Source organism: Colossoma macropomum, unplaced genomic scaffold, assembly GCF_904425465.1.
Source record: "Colossoma macropomum unplaced genomic scaffold, Colossoma_macropomum, whole genome shotgun sequence".
Classification (NCBI taxonomy): Eukaryota; Metazoa; Chordata; class Actinopteri; order Characiformes; family Serrasalmidae; genus Colossoma; species Colossoma macropomum.
This window is the reverse complement of record NW_023494802.1, coordinates 33,743,169-33,766,277: the sequence shown is the minus strand read 5'-3', so window position 1 is coordinate 33,766,277 and position 23,109 is coordinate 33,743,169. Positions and strand designations below refer to the sequence as shown.

General features: G+C 39.8%; 1 protein-coding gene across 1 annotated transcript; it reads right to left on the bottom strand.

The window, feature by feature from the left end:
- Positions 1–312: 312 nt before the first annotated feature.
- On the bottom strand, positions 313–19,322 carry gdap1l1 (ganglioside induced differentiation associated protein 1-like 1). Its single transcript, XM_036591670.1, has 6 exons — positions 18,970–19,322; positions 13,535–13,727; positions 6,981–7,154; positions 5,235–5,329; positions 3,512–3,626; positions 313–2,588 (listed from the first exon to the last, which is right to left on the bottom strand). The coding sequence occupies exons 1-6, from the start codon at positions 19,150–19,152 to the stop codon at positions 2,245–2,247; spliced, it is 1,104 nt and encodes a 367-aa protein (XP_036447563.1). The 5' UTR covers positions 19,153–19,322; the 3' UTR covers positions 313–2,244.
- Positions 19,323–23,109: the final 3,787 nt, after the last annotated feature.

Genomic DNA, 23,109 nt, shown 5'->3' with positions numbered 1-23,109 from the left:
TCCAACCAAACACTTGGAAAATTCATCAGAGCAAAGACAGTGTAGTAGGTTTTTGTTACAAATGGCAAATTATCAAATAGAATAGGTGACCACGTGGGCTGAAATATTCATTTGCAAATTGTGTGGCTTGTATTACCACCAACAACAACAACCAACTCTGGATGCAGAACTCTGTTACTTTTTTTAGTGTATCCCTATTAAAGCATTTGCTTTGGAAATGCAGACTGGTTTTATAGTGACTGGTGTTTTTCACTATAATTGTCCTTTTGCAAGTCCTTTTGAAACAGCAGAAAAAGAGACTGCAAATACAGATTTCTGTTAAGCGTTTTCATTTATTGTAATTGATGGCAACTGAACCAATTAAGGCTTATGAACAAACATCGTAAAAAGCACCGTAAATAAATGCATATCATATAAATATAAAAATAAAAAATAAAAATAAAACATCTGTTGTGAACTATAATGGCCACAGTAATGTTCAGTAATTGTTTGCTTCTTTAGATTCTGAGGGACACCTGTACTGTTGGTGGAGGCATTGCATGACATTAGTGATTTACACTGTTCAAGATGTTCTTAACAAAGTGCCTCATTTTGTCATTACAGACGTGAGTTGGGGGTACCTTTCCTCAGTTATTTATGGCTTATAAGGTGGTATATGATGCATTCTTTATACAGTGTAGTGTACAGTGGTAGTGGTACGTTCCTCTGAACAAAAAAACATTTCACCTGACATTCACTACTAGTTTTCATTAAGTCAAAATTACTACTGAATTTCATCTATTAGCTTTTTTTAAGTTACCTGGAGCAGAAAAATGCACCCTTAACAAATAGTAAAGTTAAACTTTTTATCTGTATCTTTGGTCAAATATATTTCCAATGGTCCATATTTTCAAGAGTTTGATGTGCTAATTAAACTTCTTTCAAACTATCTGTAGTCCTATTCATTCATTGGTTTAAGCCTTAAATATAGCCATTAGTGTATAGTTGGTGTTTTTCTATATATTTTTGCTTTTAATATTAACAGACCTTCAGATTTTCTTTAACACTATCCTATCATCTTTTTTGTGTTTTGGGAAATAGCATTTCACTGTACACCTGTAGAGTCTTTAATCAGTGTTACTAGCCACATTGATCATGTAAATAAAAACAAAAACCCATATCCAATATCAAACAAATAAATGAACAAAATGACAACAACCAAAGCCACAATCAAACTCCCTGAAACTACGTTCAGGTGAGGAAGAAATTCTCATTTTTGAGATATTATGTGAGCAGGAATCCTAAAATGTTCCTTTAAAAAACACTGGACATCCCTGTATGGCAATGTGTCAAAATTCAGTCATGGTGTACCACACCACTGCACATTTTAGAGTTTTCCCTGCTCTAACACAGCTGATTCAGTCCATGAAGAGCTTGTAGAATCGGATGTGTTAACAAAAACCTTAAAACTACAGAACTGGTGTTGGTCACTCCTGGTGTCTAAATCCCATTGAATTGCATGCCAATCAAGCATTTTTGGATGTCCACAGTTTATTATGACCCCAGCACTAGTACTTTTTAATGACCTTAGTGATCTCTACAAGTACAACTCAGCCATCAGTCTCCATTCATCCAGATGCCAATGCTGATGAGTTACATTCTACTAAAGAAAATTCTAAGTGCCTGTGTGCTGTGACCTACACTGAGTGAGTGAGAACAAATGTGAATTCCTTATTAAGTTTGGCAGTATCTGGCTGCAGCAGAAATAACGTCTCTTTAATTGTCAGGGTTTGAATGGGAAACCCTAAATCAACAGTAGATTAAAGTGCAAAAGGTGAATGCCTAAAATATATAATACACTTACTACAGTGTTTGGGGGTTTCATGCTATTATAGGTAGGCATATGATGCTAAAACAGCCCACATGGGAGGAATCTGTAGTGCTATTAAATTGGATAGTGACTTTTCAATTAGCTGACTATAACCAGGCTGTAGGCAAGCTACAAATTAAAGAAAATCCATGACCTACTTGGTAAACCTTGGGGAACCAAAATTAGAAAAAGAAAGGAATGAAGGCATTGATTACCAGAGAATGTGCTGTTAAGAAGGATTCCTTGTCATGGAATGTTCTTATTTTCTTTGTTCAACCAGATAATAGTGTTTTCTCTGCACAGCGTATTTTTCCTGCTGCCGTAAAACATCTGGTACAGAAAAGTTGCAACATCACACAAATACACAGATACAGAACACAACAGGAGGGCATTCACTACATGTATTTCTTTTTTAAAAACCAATAGGCAAAATAGCCCATCCCCCCTAGGGACCCCATTAAGAAGGAGGCCCCAAAGAAGGACGGCGGCTTCTTTTTTACCATTCGGAATGCATTGGGTAGAACTGCTGATAGTAAGGTAGTGTGGATGTCTCCCAACACCTTGCGGAAAGCGTAGCGCTTCTGCACCCTCTCGAAAAACGACTGGAGGTTGGGTCGACTCCCATCCTCCCAGTATTTCTTTGAGAGTCCCAAGAACTTGAGCCTGTGCAACGTGGCCCCGAGACATATATCAGCTAGTGTAAAGTCAGGTCCACAAAGCCACAATTCACACTTTTGACCTGTTGGAAGGCAGGAAGAGCACTGTCATACTGTAGAAGTTTACCTTTGTTAATGTGGCACAAATGATTACCATTTTTAAAGTGGGAATCAATGTTTTCAGTCATAGAAAACAAATTTGGATGCAGATAAATGTATAAAATAATGAAAAATAATATGCTAGTCCTGTGCAATGTCACAGATTTCAAATAATTAGTAGGAAGCTAGGATTTCAGATGTGTTCATCTGTGCTTTGAAATGGCTGAGAAAGCTCTATAACAGACAATTAAGTTATAATAAAATTAATATCCAGAATTCCTCATATTTCAAAAGTGGTGATCAAATCTCAAGGCAGATAACCTGATAGGAAATAGTGTGAATATATACAATATATTACAGTATATCATTCAGCATTTAATAACGTTGTTCCTAAAATACTTGAAATATTCAATAAAATTTCTAAAATATCTAGCTGGTTTCCCAGACTCAGATTAAGCCTAAGCCTAGACTAAATAGGATGTTTAATGGTGAATCACCATTGGCACTGCAATTTAGTCTAAGACTAATTTGTAATCCATGTGCATAACTATTGGTGTTTAGTTTGTAATATTTAATTTAACATTGTGTAATTTATTATTGTACAGAATAAAACAACAAAAATTATTGAGATGACAAGTGATCCAAACTTTTGAACTGCAAATTTACACATTCTGACAATATGTATCGAGACAGACTTGTACATGGTAAATTATTGATTTCATTTGTCTTAAAGCCATAATCAGTAACTGCTGCGACAAGACAGTCTTTTTCTCTGACAGTAAATTCATGGCTACTGCTGGAGCACCGTGGTGCTATTTCAGCAAATTCTGTTTGAGCTTTAATACTCAACTTAATGAACTAGACCAACATGGAAAGTAATGAAGCAGCATATAAAGATGAAACTTACCTTGATATTCCAGTTTTCTCTTCTCAAGTTCTGCTTCAACTTGGTCTAGCACCATTGCCAACTCACCAAGGATCTTCTTCAGGTAGTTCACATTGTCATGGTCCAAGATCTTTGCCTGGCAGAACAAGTTGAATCTGTAAAAGCATCCACTCTACCACAGTCTCCAACATACACAAATGTGCCTCAAGCAGCCCAATTCTGTCACAATTACTGTGACAAAACAGTTGCAGTTTTGTCACGGTTTTCCAGAAGATGATAAACTGTGCAGTAGCCTTTTAAACTGAAATGCTGTCAGACGTAAATATGATACAAAAACATCCACTGATAATTCTGACTTTTTAAAATTTGTGCATAATTTGGCCACTGAGATGTAAACAAAGTCATTTAGAGTAGTTTGATATAAAATGGTGCATTGTAATGTACCGGCTCAGATTTCTTTATAGTGGTGGTGATAGGACCCATGGGTCATGATGTCTACAACGCAATCTAGCCATTTTGTTTACTGTCCAAAATGACCGGTGACCCTACATGTGTGTCTTCTGAGCTCTTAGATGTTATGTTGATAATTGTAAATATAAAAAAAATCTGAAACATATGTTTTCTTTGGGTACTATTTTGCCATGCTTGTATATTTTTACCTCAAATGTATTTTAAAAAGGCCAAAACCTTTTCACAAAACTACCCGAAAACAATGCCCCAGGCATCAAGCAATGTTTTTATAACAATGTTATTAATGTAATAACGATCTCTGAGGTGGCTTTTAGAGACATTAAACACTTATCACCACCACTGTGAAACAATTCTGCTAAGTTTCTCTAGAGTGCTGCATTTTACATCAAACCACTCTGAATGACTCAATTTTGCTGAATGTTTTTAAAAAATCAATTCCCCTTACAGTAAACATCTACACAGATAAATTATTGTCAATTTAGCCAATTCGCTTTACTCATTTTGAAACAAAGTGTAAATAGTGTAAAAGAAGTGTTATAAAACAGATAGTTCTGGTCCTAAAATCTGATTGGCTAAGCTGTGTTTAAACTGTTGTAAAATACACGATATACGCACACCTGTGACCGCCTCACAACAACTAAACTGTGTATTACTGCACTGCATCAAGAAAAATCCTTGTTCCGGTAATAATGGAATAATCTTTGACTCTAATGCTGCTGTTTTTGTTTAAACTGAGGGACTGACAGGCTAAAAGATAGCAAACATCCATCATCAATATCACAGGCTTAAATTAAAGTACTTATGATTTACTGTAAAACAGCAATATAAAGACTAAAAATGTCACTTTAATAGCTTACACACTTCAAAGGTCCATGTTTCAGTCAAATCTGCCTTAAGATGCATCAAACCCAGGCTGAATCTCAAACGGCTCTGTACTCCCTAAATAGTGTGCTTTGGAAGTTAAATAACTTAAATTCTAACTTCAACTGCCAAATAGTGCTGTACTTGTCGAATATGGATAAGGCTGAATCCCAAATGACTATTTTTAGCTATATTGTGCACTGTCAGGGTGCAGGAGCCAGTATTTAAATTCCTACATAGTGCACTACATAGGGAGCAGGCAGCTATTTGAGATTTAGCACCAGCGTGAGAAAAGAAGCGCTGTTACAATGGTGCGAAATAAGACTCGTGGTGGTAAATAAGCCTTGTGGAGGTGACCAAAAAGTATTTATAAAGCACAGGTTTTTAGGTAATAGTCTTTTTTAAAACTCACCATGAGTTTTTTCTGCTTGGAAAGGTATGGCTCTGTCAGTTGTGGTTCCTCATGGTCTAGCTTCATCAGTTCAGATGCTGCGTTGGCCAAGTGTCCTTAAAGAGACCAAGATCACAGCATTAGCTTCATACCTTCACAGTCACCAGCACTGCTTACCAAGCTTTCAAAACCAGTAACTGTGCTTATCTAGCATTTCATTTGAAATCCTTGTGAATAAAAACCACATGGAGGTGAGTGTAGACTTGACCAGAGTTTATTAGCAAATAAAACCCATCCAAAGCTTGGGGACACCTAGCTTTTCACATTTCAAAAGATGCCAAACTTTTGATGGGAGGTGACCACGCTTTGAAATAGAAGGCTCAAAAGTAAATGCTGGTGTTCCTCTCTGGATTAATAACAGCTTTAGGACTCTTGCTGAGGCTTTCTATAATTGCTAACAGTGCTGTGGGCACATATGCAGAAGTTACAATATTCAATATTTTCCTCCAAGTTTTAAACAGACTTGACAGCTAATTATGGGCTTTAATAAGATTTTTACAAACGAAAATCAAATCCATTCCTCTGATAAACATCATCCAGCAGACGGAGTCCATCCAACAACATTTGCCATAAAGGAGATTTATTAGGAGTTATGCAGGGCTTCCCCGACCTAATTAATTCCATTGCAAGACTTCTGGCTGGATCACGTCTTTGACCTTGATTTACTGCCCTGCTTGATTGTGTAATGCTTCAGCAATGCGGTTCAGAATGAATAAGGCAGATCTAATTTCAGAGGCCTCTACATAAAGCAGCTAGCATCGTAGCGTTCTTTTGCAGCTGAGGTTTCACACCAATGCAAAGTCAACACTTGATGCTGCTCTGCTTAGCTCAATGCCCTGGTAAGGAGCGTCAGAAGAAAAACACAGGAGGACACCTTCATTTGTGTTTTCTGCCTAAGACTCAAATTCTGCTTTCTGCTACAACATAGAGCAGTGGCTAGCCATTAGGCTCGCAAGCCAAGTTCACACCTATCTGACAAGACAAGATGAAATGGTTTTAAAGTGTTTAAAAAGGCTGATGTGTGAACTCTATAATTATAGAATGCTGTACGGTGCAGACTGGAGTTGTAAAACACCCACTGTCCACTCTATTAGACACTCCTACCTTGTTGGTCCAACTTGTAGATGTAAAGTCAGAGACGGTAGCTCATCTGCTGCTGCACAGTTTGTGTTAATCATCCTCTATTCCTTTATCAGTGGTCACAGGACGCTGCCCACAGGATGTTGCAGTCTGGATATTTTTGGTTGGTGGACTACTCTCAGTCCAGCAGTGACACTGAGGTATTAAAAAATCCACTCAGACCAGCACAACACACAATAACACACTACCACCACCACGTCAGTGTTACTGCAGTGCTGAGAATGATCCACCACCCAAATAATACCTGCTCTGTGGTGGTCTTGTGGGGGTCCTGACCATTGAAAAACATGATAAAACGGGGCTAACAAAGTATGCAGAGAAACAGATGGACTACAATCTGTAACTGAACTACAAAGTGCATCTATATGATAAGTGGAGCTGATAAAATGGGTAATGAGTGTAGAAACAAGGAGGTGGTTTTAATGTTATGGCTGATGGACACGAAATTTTTATGATAGAAGAATAAAATGACATCTGTCCACATAGTTTACAGTGTTTATACTGTATTTTTTCCTGCCTGCCATAAGTGGTAGTTTCCAGAAAGCACTAAATTGTGGCATCACTTACTACGTATTTCAGCAGTGGCGTACTTTGGGATCATGGAGTCAGTGGTGAGTTCGGGGTGGAGGATGCAGCCATGCGTATAGGCGTCCATAGGCAGGCCATCCAGCAGCTCTCGGTACTGCTGTACCCGGGCACGCATAGGAGTGCCTTCATCTGGAATAAGCTGAGCTACTGTATCTGTGGAAACACAAACATACATACACAGAGTTTGCACGGTTATGTCATAGACTGCAGCAAACATGGAGCTTCATGTCAACTTGTCTGTGTGGCCCAGCCTTTAAAAAAAGATGATTATAAAATGGATAGTTCTAGTTTCAAAAATCTGACAAACTAATGTTAACACATTATACTGTATGGCTGAAGAACTCTTAATTGCACTTATCATAATTATTAATAAATTTAATTACCTTAACATACAATACTGTGCAAACATTTTAGGCAGCCGAGAAAGCTGTTTACCCCCTTAAAATCTCAGTCTTATTACATAATAAGCAGTATTATTCAGTAACTACAGGGGCTTTATCGCGAAGTGGTTGAGCAATTCTTAGGTTATAGAAGTGTATAATAGAACTTTGGGGCTGCCAGCAAGCCCTGGCTGTGTAAGGAGTTAGAACAATTTATCTTGGCAGTACATGTGGTTTTGCTATTAAAAGTTGTATATGACTTCAGAACAAAAATAAATCAAGATAAATACAGTAACACAAGACTTGTAAGAATGCCTGGGTTCGATTCCCGGCCAGGCGACTGGGGTCATTTCTGTGTGGAGTTTGCCTGTTCTCCCCGGGTCTGCGTGGGTTTCCTCCGGGTACTCCGGTTTCCTCCCACAGTCCAAAGACATGCAGTCAGGCTGACTGGACATGCTAAATTGCCCCTAGGTGTGTGTGTGTGTGTGTGTGAATGTGTATGTCTGTCTGCCCTGCGATGGACTGCCTTCCGCCCAATGACAGCTGGGATAGGCTCCAGCACCCCACTGCGACCCAGAAGGATAAGTGGTTTAGATGATGGAGCTCTCTGAAGATATAGATAGAACCAGCAGCTGAAAAAAAAGGAAGAGTTGGGGCTTTCCAGCCTGTCTTCACCATCTCTGAGCTTCAGGAAGAGTGGAGAGCCAGGAGGCACCTGGCTGGGCTCCAGCTTGCTGACTAATCAGCCCCTGCCCCGCAGGCTGACCTGTACATCTCCACCAGACTCGGGGGCAGATCTGCCGCAACGCAGCCTCAAAATACAGCAACCGAACAGTCCCTCGTGTCACTGTGCAAGTTCCTCTACAACATGAGTCATTAACTCCAGTCCTGGTGAGCAGAAAACCTGCACATGTTACTGTTTTCCTAGCAATGAAGAAAAAGTTTGGTGTCGGACATTTGCTTCCTCAGTTTGTTGCTCAGACTGCACAACAAATCATATTTTTATCATAATAAACAGTTACATTGGTAGGAAGAGCATTCAAAGTCCAACAAGTGTTTCCCTGCACTAGGCTCGAGCCATGCTCTCCCACATGGAGAGTGAGGAACGTAGCCACTCAGCTAAATAGCCAGTTACAAAACGCGCATGAACAGCTCAAAAACTGCTCTACCCTTAACTACAAATCTCTAAAAATGCTTCAAACTTGATGACTATTCTCACTCTTTCTTTTCTGTGCGTCCTTGTTCAGCCTTACAGTGCACAAAAATGTGCTTGCAGTTCTGATGTAGGCAGTTTTGTATTGTTTTTTGCCATTTGCTTAAAGGTGAGGTTAGATTTCTGTTTACACAGAAAAAAGGCTGTATTGTGGCATATCATGTCAGAGGCACACTATTGTAATAATAATTTATAGTTTTTCATTTCGTCATTGTGATGACCACTTATCACCTGTATCATACTCATTTCATGTCCTGTGGCATTAGCTCTCAAGCAATGTATGCAATTAGCATCATGCTAACCCCATGCCTGAATCATTACACACTTACCTGAAACCAGTCTTCAGGTAAGAGCTGATTATGCCGTTTCTCCCATGCTGGCTATTCAAATGGACAAAAGTATGAAAGTTCAACATGGCTTTTACTGCTGTTTTAGCTACGCAACAAACTTTTGACCATTTTTGTTGATAACAGTATGTCGTACAGTATTAGAAACCACGTGTTTTCTCGATGCAGTTTATGGAAAGTGTGTGATGACTTAGGCATGCAGTTATTATGATTTAGGCACGTAGTAATTGGTGGGGTGTACACTTGTTAGCTACATTAGCCTCACAGCTCCAGTGCGAAACTAAAGAAACAAACATGTCTTGGCTAATCGTCTACTTTTAGGCTGAGGAGAAAAGTGTTCCACCTTTATGCTGAACTTATCACTTTATCACACGCAAGCCTATACAACTCAACAAGCTCTGGATGCTAGAATGGAATGTATAAGTGCAGGGAGAACACGGTCTTGTTCAGGTCTGCCAGGCCCTGGACAGAGCAAGTTCTAAGCGACCCCAGCCTCAGGGACAAACATAGCTCAAGATGCCTGGCAGAGCAGTACTGCAGCACCATGCTTCCATTTACACATAACGACACCCACATAAAGACACCCACTTGAATAAACCTCTTAACAGCAATGCTCCCTACCAAAAGGACCTATTCAGCATCCTCACACGCTAGCATAAAAGCCATAAACATGATCCTCTTGTTGAAAAAGAACAAGCACATACACAGAGAAGTGAAAGGCCTAAAACTGGACTTGGGCAGCTGCTGCTTAAAAGTCCAGCATTACACAGGGTCCGTTACACCACGCTGCACACGGAGGTGCTGTTCTCTGCTGCAGTGTGTGCTGCTATCTCTATTGTCCCTGTCGGCAGTCAATCTTTACGCCCCGTGTTCCCTGTGAGGAGCAGCCCTGCTCCATGCTGCCAGACTTCATTACAAATTAAAGCACAAGACAGCCCCTGCAAATCAGGTCATGGCTGGTGGCGCCACATCTACCGCTCAGCTCAGAGCCATGAATAAGCACAAACACTTTCTGTACTCAAATGTACTGTTCCTTCCCACAAATATTTGGTGACTCGAAAAACTATCTATTCTCCAATAATTTATTTACACAGATTTTTCTCTTCTTTCATCAAAATCAAATGATTTTTGCCTGCCAAACATCTTCTGCAATCTGATGACATCACTGTGCACCAGCAGGCAGGGAAAAGGTAATATTAGCCAATAACATCATGCTTGCCTCCCCCTTCCAAGAGAAAACACTTAGCTGTCTCAGAGACCCTTTTTCATATCATGTTTCACTTGGAAATACATCATACTACAGAAAGAAAATGCTTCATGATTTCTGATACACAAAGACTTTAAGCACTAAAACTTTGAAATAAAAGCTTAAGTAAGCATAAGAAACTAAAATATGTAGCTGATCAAGGAAGCTATCAGTTTTCCAGTTAACTGGATAAATTAAGCTCAAAGTTAAGGGCCGTCAAATAAGAACGGACCTGACCACTCCTCCTATTGGGCAGTTTCTCAGTTAACTGGATAGCTTTAACCCAGAATTGAGGACGGTCCATTAGGGATTTACCTGACCACTCATCCTATTAGGCAGTTGCTCAGTTAACTGGATAACTTAATCCCACAATTGAGGACTGTCCTATAGGAATGTATCTGACCACTCCTCCTATTGGACAGGCTTGACTTTGGCTGATAATAGGAACATCCCTGACCACTCCTCCTACTGGACAGTTTCTCAGGTAACTGGATAAATCAAGCTAAATTTAAGGACCGTCCAGTCGGAATGTACCTGACCACTCCTCTTACTGGGCAGTTTCTCAGTTAACTGGATAACTTGAGTCTAAAGTTGAGGACTGTGCAATGGGAATGCAGATGACCATTCCTGCTACTGGACAGGCTTGACTTTGGCTTAAACGATCAAGCTAATTAAGAAATGCTGCTAGACTTTATTTATAATGGTACTCCACTGAGGGGAGGTTACTTGAAGACTACTGCCTCACTGGTTATCTCATTTAGCACTGCCTACATGGACGAGTGATCATGAAAACCCCTGAGGGGAAAAGCTCTGAGCAGTGACCACGTTTTATTCCCTCACATTCACTACTTGCATTTAAAATGACACAAGTGCTGCACATTTATATTAAAAAAAACATATACAGAATGATATAATAGCCATATAATACATAAAGTCCTCATATGCACAGAGTCATAATCAATTAGAAAGCACACATTTGATGCTCAGTGACCATGCCGGATGAATATGTCCTTGAGTTTTTATCAGTGAAGTAGCTTCTCTTCAACATCAGTCATCTTTCCTTGCAGTCCTGAAGGGCCACTTTGCTCCAGTCCTCTTTATTCAACTCATGCAGGGCTAAATAATTAGCTGATGCACTGAATCAAAAGTGTCATGGCAGGAAGACTCTTCAGCGCTGGCGGTCCTTTATGACCAGAAAGACCAGAAGCAATGTGGTGTACATGCTGATTTAGATTAGGAGATACCAGTCAGGAAGTCCATTAATATGCCCTCTAGGTTCACAATGAAGTCGCTCATCACACTTGTAGTACTGCAACGCCGCACACGTGTTTGCTCCCACATCTGTAGTTCATTTGGTACTTTTATACATATTCTGTGACTGCCTACTTCAGAAAATACGATGGTTTCAAATGATGTATGAGTCACAAAAGCCAATATACTAAAGCCTCAAGGATCAAAAAACAATTAACCTGGTGCTAGCAATGATTGCCTACCATTGTTAATGTTGGAGTGGGTAATCGGGAGACTTGGGAGGATTCCCAGTGGGTCGATAGGGTTTTGGGCCAGTTACTGTGAGCTAATATAAAAACACGAGAACACTCAGACAAACTATAAAAACAATGTCATTCTATTTAGGTTGCAAACTATTCAATCTGTTATACATGATAGCAGACACTTCATCACTGTACCTGCATCGCTTTAAAGGCTACATGACTAACTACATCCAAAATAGAGGCGATACACCATGGTTCTAAACCAAAGGTCATAGCCAGGCAAAACCTTCACTAATTTTCTGTACTTTATGTTCAAACTTCTCTACAAAACAAAGGTTTTGCTCTGCATGGCTAACCTTTGCTCACTCTGGCTCACCAGGCTGAGGCCAAGCACATTCCGATTGAAAAATCCTCCAAAAATCAAAGGCATCTTAACATCTCAAAAACATATTTGAAATCATTGATGAAATCAGACAAATTTTGCATAAATAGTTTACAGAGTTTGGCAAATTGGTGCACATTTACAGAATGAGGGAGGGCTTTCCTTGTAAACATACACCATGCTCAGTGTTACGAACTACCCCTTTCATTTTTCAACGAGTCTCCTCGAAGTGTCTCCTCCTCCTTTATAATATATTTGGTGTGCTGAACTTCCAAGTGACGAGTCGTACTGAAACAGGGCCAGTGTATGTGCTGCTGTACCAACATGCCTCAAACCGTTCACCATAATACATGTGCCCAAGAAGTTATGGACCACCTCAATGAACCACTACTGACCTGGTGTATTTACTCCTATACTTACAAAGTGCTTTGATAGGGTAGTCATTGCTCAAGTCCAGCCCACGATCTCTGCCACAACTAACCCTCTCCAGTCTACCTATTGCCTTAACAGATTAACAGAAGTCTCCTCAGCTCACTCGGAGAAGAATAACACCTGTATGAATATGCTCTGTTGATCTCAAGCTAATCAATAAACCCAGCTCACTTGGGATGAGTAAAATATGTGTCTGTTTTCTGGACCTGGTGATAAATTCACCTCAGAATGCCAGACTTGGCAGGATCATCCCTCAGTCCATCAACACTGACACACTTTGTGTCTCTTCACCCATAACTGTGTAGCCACACACAAAAACCAACACTGTGATTAAATTTGCTTGGCACAGCTCTAAAGGGGCTGGTATCTTATTAGGATGAATCAGCTTACGGGAAGTTGCAACCTGCCTGCATCCCTGGAAGCAGACAAACCAGACAAATCTTCACTTGGTCCACAAACAGTGCGGCCACTTAGGATATTTAAATAAAATTTAAATATTCATTGAATTCAATGAAAAGAAGCTAATTCAAATGCCTGTAATCACATACAGCGACTACTAAATGCACATAAGAACATATCACTGCTGATGATAAATAAATAAAAATAACTTTGGCTTTAATTAGAGTTTAAAATGTGTAGAAAGGTTTGCACTCAGCCACTCGGAACAAAGCGATATGTATCCTTTAAAAGCTGAATAACTGCAATAAGCAGAAATCTTGTATAAGGTATCTAAATGGTCTGTAGCCCATACTGTCCCCTTAAATGTTTTAAACATTTGCACTATTTATTGTGTTCTGCAATTTAATGCTGAATGTCTATTTGCAATGTAATACACTACCCCAGTACTGTCTTTCTGTTCTCTGTATTTGGCAACACTTCATTTCTTGTTCATGTCTCAGGTAGCATTGTAACCTAGGGAAACGCACACTTCGGTTGCACCCACAATGGATGTGACAATAAAGTGGACTTTGACTTCCCTGCCACTGTCTTGTGGCAGGATAGCCTTACCTCCACCAAGATATTCGAAATCTAATGCTTACCCCCCACAAAGTTGGTCTCTAAGTACTCGATGATCTGGTTGTAGTCACTGACGATGGTGTCTCCATGGATGAACACAGGCACCTCCTCTCCCAGGTTGAGCCTCATGAACCAGGGCTCCTTGTGCTCAGTCAGAGGGAGGCTCACATCCCGCTCCTCACACAGCAGACCCTTCTCATTAATCACCAGACGTACCTGTCAGAGAACACAGACCAGCTTTAACTCCAGATTTAACACCTAAGAATAAAAATGTCTTTTATCATTCATTGTATTGTGCAAACCTAAAGTGATCAAATTGGCTGATTGACTATTTTGCTCACTCACTGCCAATAGTCAGTAACTCCCAAATGAAGACAGATCGATCACAAATAAACAAACATTACTCACCGCTTCTCTCTAAAGGGGTTACAGCACCAAGTCAGAAGGTAGAACTTTTGTTTTCTTTGTAAAACCTCTGATACACCGATCAGGCATAATATTATGACCACCTCCTTGTTTCTATGCTCATTGTCCATTTTATCAGCTACACTTACTACAAGGGTACACTTTGTAGATCAGACACAGCAGTGCTGCTGGAGTTTTTAAACTGTGTCCACTCACTGTCCACCTTGTAGATGTAAAGTTAGAGACGATAGCTCATCTGCTGCTGCACAGTTTGTGTTGGTCATCCTCTAGTCCTTCATCATTGGTCACAGGATGCTGCCCATAGGACGCTGTTGGCTGGATATTTTTGGTTGGTGGACTATTCTCAGTCCAGCAGTGACACTGAGGTGTTTAAAAACTCCAGCAGCACTGCTGTGTCTGATCCACTCAGACCAGAGCAACACACACTAACACACCACCACCACATCAGTGTTACTGCAGTGCTGAGAATGATCCACCACCCAAATAATACCTGCTCTGTGAGGGTCCATGGGGGTCCTGATCACTGAAGAACAGGGTAAAAGGGGGCTAACAAAGTATGCAGAGAAACAGATGGACTACAGTCTTTAATTATAGAACTACAAAGTGCACCTGTATAGTAAGTGGAGCTGATAAAATGGACAATGAGCGTAGAAACAAGGAGGTGGTCATAATGTTATGCCTGATCGGTGCATATATGAAAAAATGTGTTTTCTGCTGTCTTTTATTTACATGCACTTACCTGAACTCAGCGGATGAAAACTCACTTTAAGGATATTATTGAGAAACCTAACAACTGTAGAAAATATTTGCGATCAGCTCAAGTAATTGCAGCCAATTACATAATACTAATTGTGGCCGGCCTCCTTGCCATCTCACCTGTTAGTGAATGCACTTCACATCAGCACTCCTAACCATCTGCAGATAGATAACATAACTGTCATAGCAATTCTGATGAACTAGATCCATGTAATTGTCTTTTGAAGGGCACTAATTCAACGTTAGGCTTTAGGGATTTCTCCCCAGAGAAAAAAGCATTGGATATAATTAGTCTAAGCACCACAGTAGGCCATGCCTTCGCAGCGACTAATCACAAAAAGTGTGGGTAGTTTCCAGACACAGTTTCTAAATAAAAACTTTGTTGCTGTAGCTAACATATTTAAAGCTGACAATGAAGCATAATAGACCTACATCAAGTTCATTCTGGAGCCTATCATGCTTTTATAACTCTAATATTATCTACATTCAGCCACCTATGTAAAAAGCTAGCTGGCATTTTATCAAGCAGGAAAACTATATGTGATACCTAACATTAGTATTATTTGTCCTTATTTCAAATACAGTATAGTTGTTTCTTGCTAAATCTCATTAGGAACTGATTCATAACATACTATTCTTCATGATGACAATGTACTGTGGTCTAGTATACTAGACAGGTTTCCTTATTCCCTACTAGCAAACAGACAGGCCTAATCTATATTTTATTATATTATATTATATTATATATTATATTATACAGTCTTGAACAAACACAGCTTATTTAATTCTAAGACATGTCATGTCAGTTATGTCTTAGTTAAACACAGTGCTACAGAACATGTGGTGAGAGCAATAAACATCAAATTCAAGTTCATTTTTACATTCTATTTGCATAAATTTAATAAAATAAAATTTATTTTATCAGAATTTATCATGCTTGGGATCATCTTACTGCCTCTTCATAAGCTGAATTATATGAGGCAATAAAAACACCAGTGGAGTTAACAGATCATTAGCATTTGTCTGTTTACCTAAAAGACTAACTGCCTTTGTATGTGTACATTTCAAGCCACATGTGATCTACTGTAGCTTTCTGTGGTCTCGATATGGCTTGAATTTGAAGTAGTAACAGCATAATGCTGAGTGGAACGCTGTAATACACTGATAAAGGAAACGCGGAATATCAGCGCCGGTGTGCGCACCTACAATAAAACAATAACAAAAACAAGCTTTGTTTACTGCTGTGTCTTCAAGACTGATAGCTGTAAAAGAGCTCTGTTCTGATTAGCTGTCCTGCATTGTGCCTCATTTAAAAAGCAATCCAGGCATAAACACTTCTCATAACTTCAACGAGAAGGGCAGGCAAACCTGCTGCAAGGTGAATAGGTGGATATAAATATAGATATATGTAAATGCGTTTGTTTTCATGACATCATAGAAATTCAAAATGCAGCATACATTTCTATATATGGACTGGAGAGTGAACAGTATGGTTTAAAACTTTTAAGCATGTTTACATACTATATCAAACTCTTTTATTTAGAAAAGTAAGGGGAAATTATTTAAGGGCCATTTAAATATAGCATGTAATATTATAGTTCTGCCCTTTTTCAGACTAGCTTGTTGTACTTTGCAGCAAATGTAAAAACTCCCAACGCTGAAGAACCCCCTTTCCCATCTTTGAGCCCCTGCATAACCCTGACTGGACATTCACTTTATGTTCATGTGTGGCACGCCAAGTCCAATCAAACACATATGTACAGTGTAAACATTACTAATGGCCAAAATGAATTCAAAATCAATAAAACAAATGTCGATTTAAATGAACTGCATTACATTTACAGTGTTGCACACTGCTGTTTTAAAGAGGACAGGCAGGTTTGCTGAATTAAATATGCCAACAAACTGCACTGGTGAGTAAATCAGAAGCAGCAGAACGTGAACTGACAGTCTGTCTGGATCTAGACATCACACTATTGAATGTACTTCCTATAGAAAATAAGAAATGTCATTAAATGTGGGCTTAGAAAGCTAAGTCTCAGTGTCTTTCACTTATTAAACATATAAGCCGACAGATCCTGTAATACAGAGAACTGTGTCTTTGAGTTCCACTAAAGTAGGGGTCTTCAACTCTGGCCCTGGAAGGCCGGTGTCCAGCACAGGTTGAGAAGGACAGTTACCAAACTGTGCTGCACACCAGGTGGGCCTCCAAGTCGAGTCGAATACCAGTGCACTAAACCATCTGAAGGTCATATACTGTAGATAAACTTCATTTACTTACAGTTCAATCAAGAGACAGATTAATGTTTACACATACAATTAATACAGTACTGTTTAAAGGCGTAGAAACACTTGTTACTTGTTATATTATCATTATTTTCATGTTAATATACGTTAAAAAGAGATTTAAATATTATAAACTAGACACCAAATGGTATTTTAAGATGTTTTACTCAATATGTCAAGAAATTTGAGGCAATATACTGTAATTATCTATTTACAGTTGATCTTACGCAGCTTTTTCTGTTCTATCTACAGCTCTGTTCATCATCTTGGACACATCCACAATTTTTACTGCTTTAGCTTCCAATGAATTATTTGAAACCTGTAAAATTGCACAGGACTCGCAGACTCAATTCATTTTATGCATTCATATGAACACAAATTATTTTTTATATTGTTATAAAGACTAATTCCTTTCAATTCCAACCACAATAAAAGATGTACATCAATGTACTGCAGATTACCCTGTATAATTACAGCCTTCTATGCATCTATTTCAACAAGTTGCTTGAGGAGACTAAAGAAAAGACTTACTAGCCTTACCAGACTTACTGACTCTGGAACCTAAAGCATAATACGGCTTATCAGCTACACGCTGACACCTCCTCTGCATTTTGTTGTCTTCGCAAGAAAAGCTCTTCCTGCTTTAAGTACAGTAAGGAAGCAATCCTGCTCACTTCCACAAAAACAGAGCTGTAATTAAGATAACAAGTGAATGAGCGCTCGCCATAGAATGGTAACAAAAATAACCAGCTTCCTTGTCCTTATCAGGCTGTGCATAACAATTTAGCACCATGATCCATGTCATTATATATCATATAAAAGTACTTCATATTGTTTACAAGACAGTTTTGCTTAGATCAACACCTGAGTCACAGAGAATGAGGCTAGCATGTTTATGAAATCTGGCAGAGACTAGAAAACAGTGCCTGCTTGAACGCTCAACCATTTTTGCGTGCAAAGTTTAATCTGTTTTAACCACCATTAATGCAATCAAATTTCTATTTGTCCATTTTAAGGGCAGAGCACTGAGTCTGCACCAGATGGTCCTGTACAGAACACTGATTATTTGATTGTAGCGATGGCTTGATGGGTCGACACTGCTGTTGATACTCACATTGATCCGACAAACAACTACTAAGCATTAAAATGAGCCATTTTTAAGATCTAAATTTGGTTATCAAGCTCAAACTGCTTAGGGAGAAACACACAGCTTCTTCTTTCTCCTCCACTGTCTGCTGATATCAGCCCAGTGCCGAGAGCCGGTATCTCTGATAGTTATCCCTAGCAACATGTCTACACATCCTGCTTTTGTCTAAACAGGGTTCAATGGGTGACATATCACACTACAGCCATAACCCACTGCTGACTTGTTCACTGACTTGCTCTCTGCAAAGGACAAAGATGGCATGACACCAATTGAAAGTTGAGCCTCACTAATGCACAGTTCAGCCCCCTTTTTCGGTGGCTGAGCTAAGTCGTGACATCCATTAAAACTGCTGCCTCTTGCAGGCCACTCTCCAAAGGAGCATGCCCTTACAAGACAGATACAGAGCAATAGGCTTCTCTGAGCTGCAATGCCACTGACTGACGGTCCGTTTGTTTTCCCAGCGCTGGGCTACATCATTTTAATGAATTATTCAGAGTGTCGTCCTCAAGCCCAGAACGAGGTGGAACTCTCGAGGCCTGAGCTCAAATCTGACCATGTATTTTCCAGAATAAACCCCAATAACGAACCCCACATACACAGCACTGAGCAGCGGTATCGAGCTATGGCTTGTTTTAAGCCACTCAGGATCATTTTCCTCCCATAATCTGCAGCTCTTTTGTCATCGTTTCATATAATAAACCACGCAGCCAAACAGGCTCTGCCTCAACACGAGCACCAGGAGCAGGTGAATCAAACGTCTGCAGTGTTTATGAGAGAGTCTGACTGCAGAGCATGCAGCTAAGAGCTCCTCCATCTCCTCCATTTTCCAGCTATGTTTGGTACCTTCTGAGAGCTGAAGGACTGCGTCCAGTGGTACAGCACCAGCCTGTCTTTGGAGAACGGCTTGTGCTCTACGGCCGCCGGCTCGTGGCCGTCCTCCCCGTCCGGGATCCTGCCGTCCTCCTCCACGGCTGAGATGGGCCACCAGCTACAGTTGGTGGGGGTAACATTGTTGGAAGACGCCATGACAGAGGATGGTGTGCGTGTAAGAGAGAGAGAGAGAGAGAGAGACACAGGGGGGACCAGTGGAGGGAGAGTGAAGGGGGAGGGAGGAGGGAGGGAAAAAAAGAGAGGAGATGCGCGAGAAGGAGATTTCAGCACCACGTGCGGGGCATCGTCGAGTTAGCGTGCTTGGTCCGGTCCGGTCCGGCGGCGCTCAGCGTGAAAAGGCGAAAGAAATGAAAACTGAGGAAACTGACGCACTACATCCATGCGGCGCGCGCACGGCAACGTCGATGGCGCGCGCACCGAAGCACGAGCGAGATTTAGCGCGTGTAGTGCGTTACATCACGGAGAGCGAACATGCGCAGTGAGGTGTCTCGCGGTGATGGTGGGCTGCGCTGTGGCCCGTGGAGTGAAGGTCAGAGGAGACCTCACGAGCTGGAGAGCATCGGGGGATGGAGAAAAAACGTACTTATAAACGTGATTTTTTCGTTCTACACGGCATTGTGTTTTTCGGTTATTGTGAAGGAGCGAATGTGAAAGAAATGCGCGTGAGATGAAATAAAGTTTTGTTTGGATTCGAAAAAACATTCGTTTTACTTTTACTTCTCTCAGGTAAGGCCTAAGGTGACATGGTGATTATTTAACAAGGCGTGGCCGCGAATTAATATATTGAGGCCACGAGTGAAGTTTCTCGTGGCCACGAAGTAACATATTAAGGCAATGTGGCCACGAGAAACTGATTTCGTGGCCTTAATATCCCAGATAGCAAAATGATAGTGGTCCACTACTGGCCACTGTCCCACTAGTAGTTAAGCACAGTATTAGACCAAATGTAACTTTTTCTTCATTTTCTTCATTTCTTTCTTTCTTTATCCTTTGTCAATTATTTTTAGTAAATAGTAAACAGCTATTTCATAAATAAAGCCAAGCTATTATCATAAATATTTATCATAAATAACCAATCTAGCACAACAGCGTCAGCAAATCATTTTATATTAGGTCTAGTCTTTTTTTGTAATATTTGTCTGAATAAAATATTTGGTTTACTTTCCAAAATAAAAGTCTGACATTAAAATCTGTTTGAGGAGATTAAAAACAAGTGACAGTAAGTATCCAGAGCCATAGTCTGGTGGGGGTGAACCACCAGGGGCATCCAGTCAGCAGGGGGTAACCATATCAAGCCAGCAGACTGATACATGCTTGCTCTCTGGGTGTATTAATTCGTGGCCACGCTTTATTAAAAAATAATCACCATATCACCTTAGGGGCTCTGTACTTTCAAACACTTACCAGAAAGAAGTAAAAGTAAAATTAATTGTTTTTTCAATTCATTTTGTGTCCAAACAAAACTTTACCTCTCACCCACATTTCATTCACGTGCGTAACCGCTCCTTTGCAATAATATATTAAGGCCACGAATTAACGTTGAGACCACGAGAAACTGAACTCGTGGCCTCAGTATAATAATTCGTAAAAAAGCAATCACTATGTCACCTTCAGGGCTCCGTATAAGGAAATCAAAATGATGCTTTATTTTTCCAAAGCCAGTTTGCCCACCGTTGCTATACTTCACCTCAGCCAGCAGAGGGCTCTCCATTTATCTCTCCATGGTGCTGAAAGGGTGTAGACGGAGAAGATGTTGACAGTGATTTTATCTGAGGTGAAGATCGGAGGAAGAAAAGTCTGCCAGATCAGCACTCAACAACCCTGAACCCTACAAACCACTTTCTACTCAACACTAGAAACAGTCATAAAACATACTGCACAACAAAACCACCACAACTGCATCCTTTTTGTGCTGCAACCTTTTTTATGCTCTGTGACTCACGACCCTCCACTCAGGGTGGCGCCTTGTTAGTATCCTTTCTACACTTAGGAAAAGTGGAAGGTCCTGAACCAAAGATCATTTACTCCTCTTTCTGTGATTCTGATGAAGTTACAGTCTAGCGCTGCTAAACAGTCAGTGACCACAAGAGGTCGCGCTGGGCTCCTTTTCTCCTCACTGATCAAACGCACCTCATTGATCAAGGGTGGACGACACTTACTGTAAATGTCCCACTTTAAAATTGATCTCAAGATGACTACAGCATTATGTTCAACGCTTTTACATTGTTTACAGGTTTGTGAGGAGCATTTTATTCCCTAAAACAAGATACTGTGGAAGTGAAAAGGCTTATAGTGTCATTTAGTCCCTCACAGTTCTGAAGTATATCTATCTTATACTTTTTGTCATGATGAAAATGTTTTGTATATACATTGTCGGCAAAAAAAGGTACTGTACAGGTAAATTTTTCATTCATCAAGGCATAAACAATGCAACTGTCCTTCAAATGTATAACAACGGTTTTACGGTCTGTGTACTTCAAATACTTTTTTCCCAGGAAAACAATATGTGCTTGTACCTTTTCATAACGCAATAACAAAATAAAAAGCCTGGAGACGAGACAGCGTGTGTGAAGTCAATAATACTCAAAGAAATAATTGCAATGGATTGTGGTACAATTATATTCCCTAACTAAAGGTATTGAAGACGTACCCTTCAGAGGACCACCCAAGTGACAAGAGGGGTACTACCAGTGACAGTTCATTTTTTCTGAGAGTGTTAGATGCTGAACTCCAGCTATTATGATCAAATTGTCATTAGTCTAAGGTGGAGTAATCTTGCTCTACAAAACACTACAGTGTTTAAATCAAAGAATCTTTTACAAAGTGATGTTTTGGGAAATGTCCAGACTAGAATAACAGTAGTAAGCAAAAAAGAAAAAGAGTAAATAATAGAATCTGAAACAGACATAATTGTTAAATAGACTCAAAGTATAATGCCAACTCTAATAGCCTGTGTCAACTAAAGCCATCATTTTCACTACTTTGCAGGCCTAAACCATAAACTGTATCTGCAACTATTACGAGTAGCCCTATTTCATCATTAAGGGACTATTCATTTACACTGTACACAGGGCATGAGGATAATGAAACATAAAAAAATGTGAAAAGGTTTTTTCCTCCACGCTGTAAAAAGATTTGTTGTTTTAGCCAAAAAAGGGAGCCTAATATGTTGAATAGTAATAAGTTAATAAAACAAGTCACTGTCTTATATTCAGTTAACTTACTATTTAAAGCTCAATAAAATCAAATATTTAAGCCAGCAAGGATATTTTGAGGCAACCTTTAAGTTATCCCCTTAAATAGACAGGGCCCACTGGCAGGCCCAAAGTTTTATTACACACTTCTATAATCTACAAGAATAGCTCCACCAGTTTGCATTGAATGCCTTGTAGTTAATGAATAATAAGCCTGAGATTTTAAGGCGTTAAAACAACATGGTGTTTTGTTCTTTTTTTCAGTGAAGCTAAAAAATTAAGAAAGAAGAAGCTGCAGACTGCTGATCCTTTAAACAGATGTTATATAGAACTAAATATACATGAATGTGCACTGGCCTCAAAAAGTAACGCCATAATTAAGGACGTATCAAGTTCATTATCCTACCAAAAAAGGCCACATCAAGTATCATTTATTTTAAAGACACCATTCCAGAACTGTGATTTTCTTTTTGTCAAAGTATTATTTCAGAAGGCAGCTGGTGTGCTTCTGTTCATCATGATCCCATCACTAAGTAAGAGCTGACCAATACCACTGTAAGCAGCCCCAGACTTGGACGTTTCCACTTCCGTGCTTTACAGCAGTCTAAGTGGAGTCTGGTTGGAATTCTCCAAACAAAAGTAAACAAAAGTGTTTTTCTCTAAAAAACGTCCCTGCTGACCATTAGGATCACAACCTGATTGTTTGCCTTTCTAATGGGGATTGGCTTAATGGTTGCCATTAGAGAGCACCAGTTTCCTGTAGGACACCTTTAGATCCCGAGTCTTTTACACTGTGATATCAACCCATCAGGCAAACACAGAGTACCATTACTGACTATTGGAGACCACCAGGAACAGAAACATTTAATGGTTTTTATGATTTTTTCAGCAGGGTTTA

Coding starts and splice junctions, on each gene's coding strand:
- gdap1l1 (XM_036591670.1), bottom strand. CDS start 19,152: ATGGCGTCTTCCAACAATGTTACCCCCACCAACTGTAGCTGGTGGCCC. Junction 7,155..13,534: donor AGAGACCAACTTTGTGGGGG/GTAAGCATTAGA, acceptor GTGTTTCCACAG/ATACAGTAGCTCAGCTTATT. Junction 3,627..5,234: donor CCAAGCAGAAAAAACTCATG/GTGAGTTTTAAA, acceptor TTGTTCTGCCAG/GCAAAGATCTTGGACCATGA.